Raw genomic sequence first — 9,018 nt, forward strand, 5'->3', positions numbered from 1 at the left:
GTCCCGGTTGAGATAAATTAATAAAAAATACCTATAAAGTGTTAAAAGTGGGTCCCAACATCCACTACAACTAATAAAAAAGTGTTAAAAGTGGGTCCCAACATCCACTAAAACATTTATTTATTGGACACTCAACTAAAAGTGGGTCCTAACATCTACTAAAACATTTATTTATTACACACTAAACACTTTTTTCTTAAAACATGTGCCGGCCTCAACCGGGACTCCTAAAGCGGGACGGGGGAGTATAATATACTACAAGTTTGAGCATCACAAAATGCCAATTACTATGTTACTCTTTCAATGTAGTGTTTGATATGTAAAACATGCTTACCAATTGTTGGCAATGAGTGTGAAGCTCCAAGCTTTGAAATACTATTTTTTTAATGGAGGCTGTTCTCTTCTCTATTTTTTTCTAGGTTAAGCCCACAACTTATTTTGGTACTTTTGCCTAATAATTAATTAATGAATCTATTAAAGTATAATGATAAATAATTAGCCTAGTTTTCTTGAGAAAATATTCAATGGTCAAGACACGCAATATATGGAAATTTTGCATATTTCACATATCTTATATCTTCTTCAACCTCACTCACGAGTGTTTTTTCTCACTATGAAAGCATAGCTTCTCATAATTTAATGAATTCCAAATTATTCACTCAATTCAATTGGATTTAGTTGTGCACACATTAACAGAATTGTGCAGTCAATTTTTTCATCAAATGAGTTTCTACCAAAAATTTCATAAAATTTAAATAGATTTTGCAAATTTAGTTTTGAAAAAATTGGTCTTTGCAGATAAACATTGATAGTCAACACAGTTGAACTCATTTTGAAATCCTTTTCCTTTTATGCGATAACCAATTTCAAAACTTGCAATCTTATTAATGAAAATAGCAGTCCATCGTACATCAATTTAAACCAAAAGAGATTGAGAAAAAATTGTTTTCAACATTTTCCCAAGAAAGGAGAGTTTTTAGATTAGAATGGGAAGGTGAAGGTAGTCGAGAAGGTTAAAAACTGAAAACCAGATTTGTGCAGGGGAGACAAGAATATCAAAAGGAGAATATATTCAGATTTTCCAGTTGTCTTAACAATCGTGTGGGTATTACAAATAAAAGGGAGGGATTTATGGAAATTAACTTGACACATCAGCAGTCGTAATAAATTTAATTTGATTTGGAAATTTTGGGGAGAAGATGAACAGTTTTTCAGAAGCGGCTGATTATATTTAGGGAGAAGGTGAACAATTTTTTCAGTTTATTTTCCTTTAAATGTGTATATCAATTCATGTACCTATTTTGTGTTGTGTTATGTAGTAGCACTATATGAATTTCATATTTCCTACAATCAACATATGTATATATTGTTCATATTATTTCACTCACTATGTAAAAGATTAAATAAGAAAACAACATAGTATGAAAGTTCAAACCAAAATATTGCAATCATTTAAAATATCCTTGCATCCTAAAAAGCAGTTGATAAGGATCAATTCGTTTGGGTGGTCACAGTATCAATGAATCCAAATCCCACACAGCAGATTACTTCAGTAATGAACATGGAAATAGAGATTAATTCCAAATTTACAATAGTACTTCTGTAGAAGGAAAAGACCTTTAAAACTCACATAGCATTGCTATCATCGTCATCTACATCGTAGTGTTTTTCACTTCTTGCGAGCTGAAAAAGCAGCTGCAATACCACCAGCCACAAGTCCAACAGCAGTTGCAGCAATACCAATGCCAATTACTCCATCTATATCAAAAATTTCATTTATTAACACATTTTTAAGAATTTGGTGCAGCATAATTTTTTGTGTTGGGCGTTCATACGAGTAGGTAAGCAATACATAAAACACGAGGCTTTACCTTTTGTAATTTTATCCTCAATGGCTTTCTTCAGGGTCAAGGCCTGCTTCCAGTCAGGTGCAATCTGTATTTTCCAACCAAATTTTACTTCACAAATCTACCAGTTATATACCAATACGGCATGCCAAACTAGAAGTTAATGGAATAATACAAGCTCTTGGATGCGTTCAATGCCGTCTTAAATATAAAAAATGCACGGACATGGCAAAAAAATCTCAAAATTAATAATTGATAAATGTTTAAAATAGAGATATGGTAGTCTAATACACAACTGTATTTCAAGTATGATTGTTTAAAAGAATTCTAACCTCCAAGCAGCGATCAACAATCTGCCTGCTCCTAGAGTATTCCGCATTTCTAAAGTATCCAACTGCCAGAAGATACACCCTTTCCCTCTCTTGCAGGGGGGTGTTAGAGTCAGCTAGAGAAACTGCAGGAAGTAAGTTTCATCAGTCGAGATTGTGAAGCCTAATTTTACACAATCAGGAAGAACAGTGTGAGCAAATACACGATGGTCAGCAGAAGACATTAAATAAGAAATAATAAAAGCACAAGGTAGTGATGAAGGAATAAAATTTCTTTGAGGTACAAACAAAATATGCTTTCTAACACACAGGGGAGAGAGAGAGAGAGAGAGAGAGAGAGAGAGAGAGAGAACAAAGATCAACTCTTCTATATAACCTTCAAGCATAGCTATTCCACGTTGGACATCTTCTGGTCTTTTAGAGTGAACCAGGGCCCAAGACAAGCGCATGATGCTTTCGCTTTTTAGCTTATCAGAGGAACCATTCTCTGCTTCAGCAACCTCACGTTCACAGGCCTGTAGAGATGTAATGCTCAGAGATATGCTTCAGCAAACAGCAAGAAATGAATACATGTAGAGGAACAGCTAAGAATACATTTAGAGCAGACACCAGAATCAGAAGCCTAGACCGATATATTTGGAACAATATATCACACTGTAATACAACTACGCGTGCAAAAAAGTCTTCAACATACAATGAAATGAGATTCCTAAAGATCAACATCCTAATCTCCATCTGTAATCTATTTGAATCTAAGAAGCAAACAACATAAGCTAATGGAACACTTTATAAACTTCCAACGCATATTCATTCACTACTTCTCGAAACCGCAGAACACAAAATGATGTTCAGAGTTGATGTATACCCTACAGCCATCTAATCTACAAGAGGGCTAGACACCACACAAATTACCTTGAGGTAGCTTGTAAATGCTAATGTGAAGATATTCACCATTACAGCTGCAACTATAATGTAAAGTTTCATACATGAGGGCCAAGGGCGACAGAAACAAAATCTATGTAAACTAAGAAGATATTGCAACATACTGTAATATGAACTCGGCAGGCATACTACCCACAGCCTACTGGCCGATTTCATTACAAAAATAGAAAAAATAGAGAACAAATCAGTATTAAACTAGACCACCTCCATCTTATCCATTAAATCATGCTGAAACAGTCAAGGACGAGCAAGAAAGTATTCAGAATAACTTAGCTATTTTTTCATTTTAATAAAACAACACCATTTATTCCAGGATTACCCAATCAAGCAACTAAATGCAACTCAAAACATCATAAAAACAGTAAATGATATCAGTAGAGAATAGTACTTCACACATCTGCAATATCCGTTCACATCTCCCGTTTTAAATGTAAATTCTAAGATCATTGATTAATTTGTACATGATCACAACCAAATCAATCACAATTGGAGGCGAATCACGCGGTTATACTACTATACGATGACTAATTCATGACTCTGATACCTCTTAAACCCTAGTAAATTCACAATAAATCCATCATATCCAGCTAAAAAACCTCTCACTAACGAAGTTCGAAAGCAAGTGATAGCAATACTTACAGCTACGATGTCAGAATCGCACCAAGGAATCACGTCGGCGCCGGTGAAAAAGCTGCCGACGGAATCGAAGAATTTCCCAATTTTCTTATCCATTTCGAAAAATCGGTAGACGCAATTTGAAGCAACTGATTTGATGAAATTTTTGGAAAAGGTTTTGAACTGGAAACCGATTCTCCGTGTGTTGACGCTCGACCAAATTCTCTTATTTTAGCACCACCGTCATTTTATTTTTTTTTTAAATTTGCATCACTATTTATAAGAATAATAAGTATAGATGAATTCTAATTTTGCACACATTTTTTAAAAAATTCAGATTACAATACACAATTTAGTGTGAACTTCTTTTAAAAATTTGAAATAAAATACGCAAAGTTTGAACTTTGGTTTAAGTTTCTTTTTACGCAAAAATTTGAAATTAAAATAAAATCACTAAAATCTCTTTTTAGAGAATATTAACAAAATAAATACTAATGTCCTTCTTGCTACAATGGATGGATAAGGAAATAAACTAGCGATTCTTATTTTCATCCTTCTTTCAGGATAATTACACAGCTCGTATAAAATGTTACACATTTGTAAAAAAAGATTAAAGTTTACATAAATCATATTCCCTCTGTCTCATCGCAATTGATTAATTTTCAATTTATTTTTTATCCTACTACAAGTGATTAATTTTCATTTTTAGTAAAAAAACATACTACTAATATCTAATTTCCCCTATTTTACTCTCTCTCATATTTCATCCGGGCGAATCTATTCATGCCTTAGGAGGGGCATTTGCCCCACCTAACATTTTCTCCCCTATATAAATATTATCTTTCATATAATTTATTTCTTTTAATTTTTCAGTAAATGTCCCTCCTCAAGTTTTAAAATTTTCTTCATGGATAAATTTGCCCCCGTCCCTATAAATTCATGGCTCCGCCCCTGATTTCATCCTCTATCCTAGTTTATTTTTTCCATTTAACTCAATAAATATCATTTTCTTAAATGTTTCATTTAATACTTTCAGTTATTTATGTTTAAACACCATTAACATTTTTCCTATGCGAAGTATAAAATATTTCTTCAATACTTCATTTTAATATAAAAGGTTCTATTATTATTTTATCTTTGTAAAAAAAATCATCAATGTTTCATTTTCAAAAACGTTCAAACACATACGACAGAATATATTAAATTGAACGTGAATGAAACCTTAATACTCCTATAATTTATGCAAACTTCAAACATTTTGTACCAATATGAAATTAACGTGAAACATTTTGTATAAATGATATAGTTACCCCTTCATTTGCTTGATACTATGAATAAAGGAATGCTCACCATTGAGTCATTTTTTTTCGTCCATCCAATTCGTGTCGTAATTTAGTTTATGCATATTTAGGTTATCCATTTCGTCCATCAATTTTTATTGATTTCCTGTTTGATAATATTTCTAGTTACATATGCAATTATGTAGCACTGTAATGTTGTTGTATTACAAGTGTAACTCGTTGTTCTAGATTAAGTGATTAACTCACCTTATAAAGTTAGATAAGGAATGTTCAGAATGTGATTACTGTACAGAATTTGGAGTAATATCACTGCTCTTTAAGTACTGAAGCTTCTAAGTTCTATTGGGGAAATTGCAAACTATGTGGCATATGCATTTGCCCCTCCATTGGAAAAAAGAAGCAAATGGAAACTTATCTGATAAAAGGATCGGTAATATAGGTTTTGTGTATTATTCACTGATAATTTCATTATACATGGAGTACCATTATATAGGACTAGGAAAACTCTAAGAATACAATCACACATTAATCACAAATATTTCCTCCGGATTTGATGCAATCTTCGTCCAACATTATCGAACACTTTGGAAGTGAAAAGCAAAATACAATAATTATAAAGATAACTCTTTCAAAAGAAGGCCCTCTTCCCTTCAAGGGAAAACCGAAAAATACTACTCCGTATAATTCGACACCCCTCCCTTCTAACCTTAGGACAATATGTATAATAGAAGAATAATTAGGACGCAACAAATGATAAGTAAGCCTAATAAACTAGACAATATGTGACAATTACTAATAGTAAAGACTGCATAACAGCCCCAAGCAATGTAACTGGTGTCTGATGCTATTCAATTTATGTTATTCCAGCATTTTTTTCTCTATGTTGGATCAGTTATGTTCATTCTTGTTTTCACTGATGAGTTCTCTCTTGGCAAATTCTGAATTGCTAATAGAATAAATTACATATTTCAACTTAGATATTTAATGCTTCCAATAGCTAGGAAGTCCCTTTTTTGTTTTTTGTTATGTAGTTGCTTGGATTCTTTGTTTAGACTTTACAGCCAAATCCAACTGCTCAAACTTGTTGGAGGACAAACTGAAAAGGATTTTCTTCTCTTCTTCTCAACATTACACACTATTTCTCGAAAAGCCACTACTGGCCAATCATTTTGTTTTTGCAACAAGATTGTCTATCTCACTATTCTCATTAGAATCTAGAAGTGAAACAAGGCAACTATTATATTTATACCTACACTTCTCAATACAGAAGTCTCTGGCTGCCTCTGTTTAGATTGCTCCATTCTTTTTTTTAAATGATTTCATTTATGAGCACTTATATCAATACAATAAATACTGAAAAGCGTTACCTTGACTATTCTGCCTATTTCATAAACTCCATTTTCCTTATTGCTTAAGCTATATCAGGAATTTGTCAATTTCATTTTCTTCTTTATACATTGGGACGTCTATATTTGTGTATATCAGTAGACCAATTCCTCAATATTTTCTCTTTCCAAAAAAAAAAGAAAAAAATCAAATATTAATAAATACTAAAAAGATTGTGGATTGGATATGTCTATTGGTTGTTTTATATACCAAACTAGTTTTAAATATTACACACCGAACACATCATTATAAAACAACGCGGAGTTCATTACATCTTTATTTATAGTTTATTATAGGGAATTCAAAGATTTAAAAACAATGGCATCATCTAGCATAATTTAAAAATAAGTTCATTATAAGTTTGTTATTAGTTCATTATAGTGAACTTCAGGTTGTCTTATAATAATGTTGTTCGGCGTTTAAGGTTTAAGACTGGTTTGGTATTGATCAGAGTCCTATGTCTATGTCCTTTCTTTAGCAAGGTGTTCTGTTCTGCTCATATCTATCCTCAACATCAGCTGATCTGCATACTTTTTATTTCCAGCCAAAAACTCAATTTATAAATCCTGTTTCAACCATAACACAGATTTTCTATTCCTTTTGCTCAACTTTGTGTATAATAGTTGCTGCCACAGAACATTGACATAGAGGGATAAAAAAGAAGAAGAATGTAAGAATTCTAGTTAGGATTCCCCTTTTGTATACAAGTTTCGTTTCTCGTCTAACCATATCCATCACAAGATTTTATAGCAGTTTCATTCTAGCACTTGATTGTACTCGTGTTTCTATTTGATGCAAAGAATGTATGACAAGAATGTGTGAAATCTGAATCTCTTATTAACTCCCAAGTAAAAGTAATAATGTGTTAAAACGAATTCATCTCCAAAACATAGCATTTCTTGGCAACCATGAGCTTCCTAACTGCTTCACCTATCACCTTCCCTTCCCCTTCCCCTTCAAACGCGTCCGCCACCATCTCCGCATCACTCCGGCCCTTCTTCGCCTCGTCCTCTCCCCCACCAGCCGGCTTTATAACCACGAGCGTCGCCCCCTCCATGACCTTGCCCGACCCCGGCACCTCCAGCCGATCCAAATACCACATCTTCATCCTCAGCGCCGGCACTCTGCTCCTACTCTCCACCGTCGTCTCATCATCTCCTTTCACCTTGCTCGATTGCCGAATCTCCTCAATCTGCTCCTTGTTCATACACAGCCTCCCCTGATCGCTCTCATCCGACACCACCACGCTCTCGATCATCTTCAGCCCTTTCACCGTCTCCTGCATCAGGTAATGCCTCGCCGACGCAGCGATCAGGCACGATATCGTCCACACGATCCGCAGCTTCAGCTCGTCGTCCGCCATCACCCGCGACGACGACGCCTCTTCCTCGCTCGATTCAACCCTATCCTTCTCCGACCACGATTTCGCCCCCAAAATCACGCAGCTGTGCAGCTCCCGCCCGAATTCAGCTCTCCATTTCAGCAACGTCGTCGGATTCTTACCATTCCTGGACGGATTATGCTTGTGATTGCCGTGGCAGGGCAGCCGGAGATGGAGGCCGCGGATTCCTTGGAAATTCTTCAGTATCTGGTTGGGGACGTAGTAGGAGTAGAAATCTAGGTCGTTATTCTCCTCGGGCTTGGGCTTGAGTTTGATCATCTGAGAAATCAGAAGGAAGGGCTTGGTCAACGCTCGGATCACCAGATTTTTGAAGGAACTCTTCCGATCGGAATCCTTGGCGTCGGACTTGTTCGGAGGGATCGGGAGGAAGACTCGATCGACCTGCGGGGCGATGGAGCGGAAGCGCTTGCAGGTGGACATGGACAGGCACAGCGATTTGGCGTCTTGCAATTTGCCGAAAATCGACAAGACGACGTCGTCCGGCAAGCAATCGAAGAAATCGGCGGAATCAATAACAGCTTGTTGGGAGGTGGAATTCATGATTGAAATTGAAGAATTAGAGTGGAGAAAGTGGGAAGAATTGGTAAGCTTAAATTGGGGAAGAAGAAGTTGAATTGGCGGTTAAGGGTTGGGTTGAGTTTGGGGATAAGATAGTTGTAGAGAGAGAGAGATGGTGGGGCCACGCCTATCATATGAATTTTCTTTGCTACTTCCTATAAATATACACACTGGTTTTTACTTTATAGTATGCGTATGAAGCCAAAGATTGAAGATTCATAGTAATACCGTATTTCATTTTTACTATTTATTTGGTTATTTTAAAAAGTATAGCACATGCTCACTTGTATATTCTCTTTGTTTTTTAGGAGTAGTACACTACTACTCCGTTTACATTTTTGTAGGTTACAGAATTCTTGCCAAATATAATGAATATTTATGATATTATTACCATACAGAATTAGCACAATATATTTTTTTTCCTATTTAATCGATGTTACCGCACTGGAAAACATGAAATATAAAAACGTAACTTCGATTTTAAACATGTATATTTTTTTAATAAAATTGCAATAGAATATAGTCAAATTTACAATTGGATATAGTCCAAACTAGAGATGCCCAAGGTTTACAGTTCGAGCAGTTAACCACGAAACTGAAACCGTGAGATTTAAATGAAACCTAACCTGTCACTTTTG

The 9,018-nt window shown here is 35.1% G+C and overlaps 2 protein-coding genes across 2 annotated transcripts; both read right to left on the reverse strand.

Annotated features, from left to right (window-relative positions):
- Positions 1-1,422: 1,422 nt before the first annotated feature.
- Positions 1,423-3,974, reverse strand: LOC125187078 (mitochondrial fission 1 protein A). The gene is made up of 5 exons (XM_048083588.1): positions 3,758-3,974; positions 2,553-2,691; positions 2,180-2,301; positions 1,872-1,935; positions 1,423-1,758 (listed from the first exon to the last, which is right to left on the reverse strand). Exons 1-5 carry the CDS (start codon positions 3,848-3,850, stop codon positions 1,670-1,672), a joined length of 507 nt encoding a protein of 168 aa, XP_047939545.1. The 5' UTR covers positions 3,851-3,974; the 3' UTR covers positions 1,423-1,669.
- A 3,099-nt stretch (positions 3,975-7,073) lies between these two features.
- Positions 7,074-8,497, reverse strand: LOC125189134 (F-box protein At1g30200-like). The gene has a single exon (XM_048086369.1). The coding sequence runs from the start codon at positions 8,360-8,362 to the stop codon at positions 7,286-7,288; it is 1,077 nt and encodes a 358-aa protein (XP_047942326.1). The 5' UTR covers positions 8,363-8,497; the 3' UTR covers positions 7,074-7,285.
- Positions 8,498-9,018: the final 521 nt, after the last annotated feature.

Source organism: Salvia hispanica, chromosome 5 (genome assembly GCF_023119035.1).
Source record: "Salvia hispanica cultivar TCC Black 2014 chromosome 5, UniMelb_Shisp_WGS_1.0, whole genome shotgun sequence".
NCBI lineage: Eukaryota > Viridiplantae > Streptophyta > Magnoliopsida > Lamiales > Lamiaceae > Salvia > Salvia hispanica.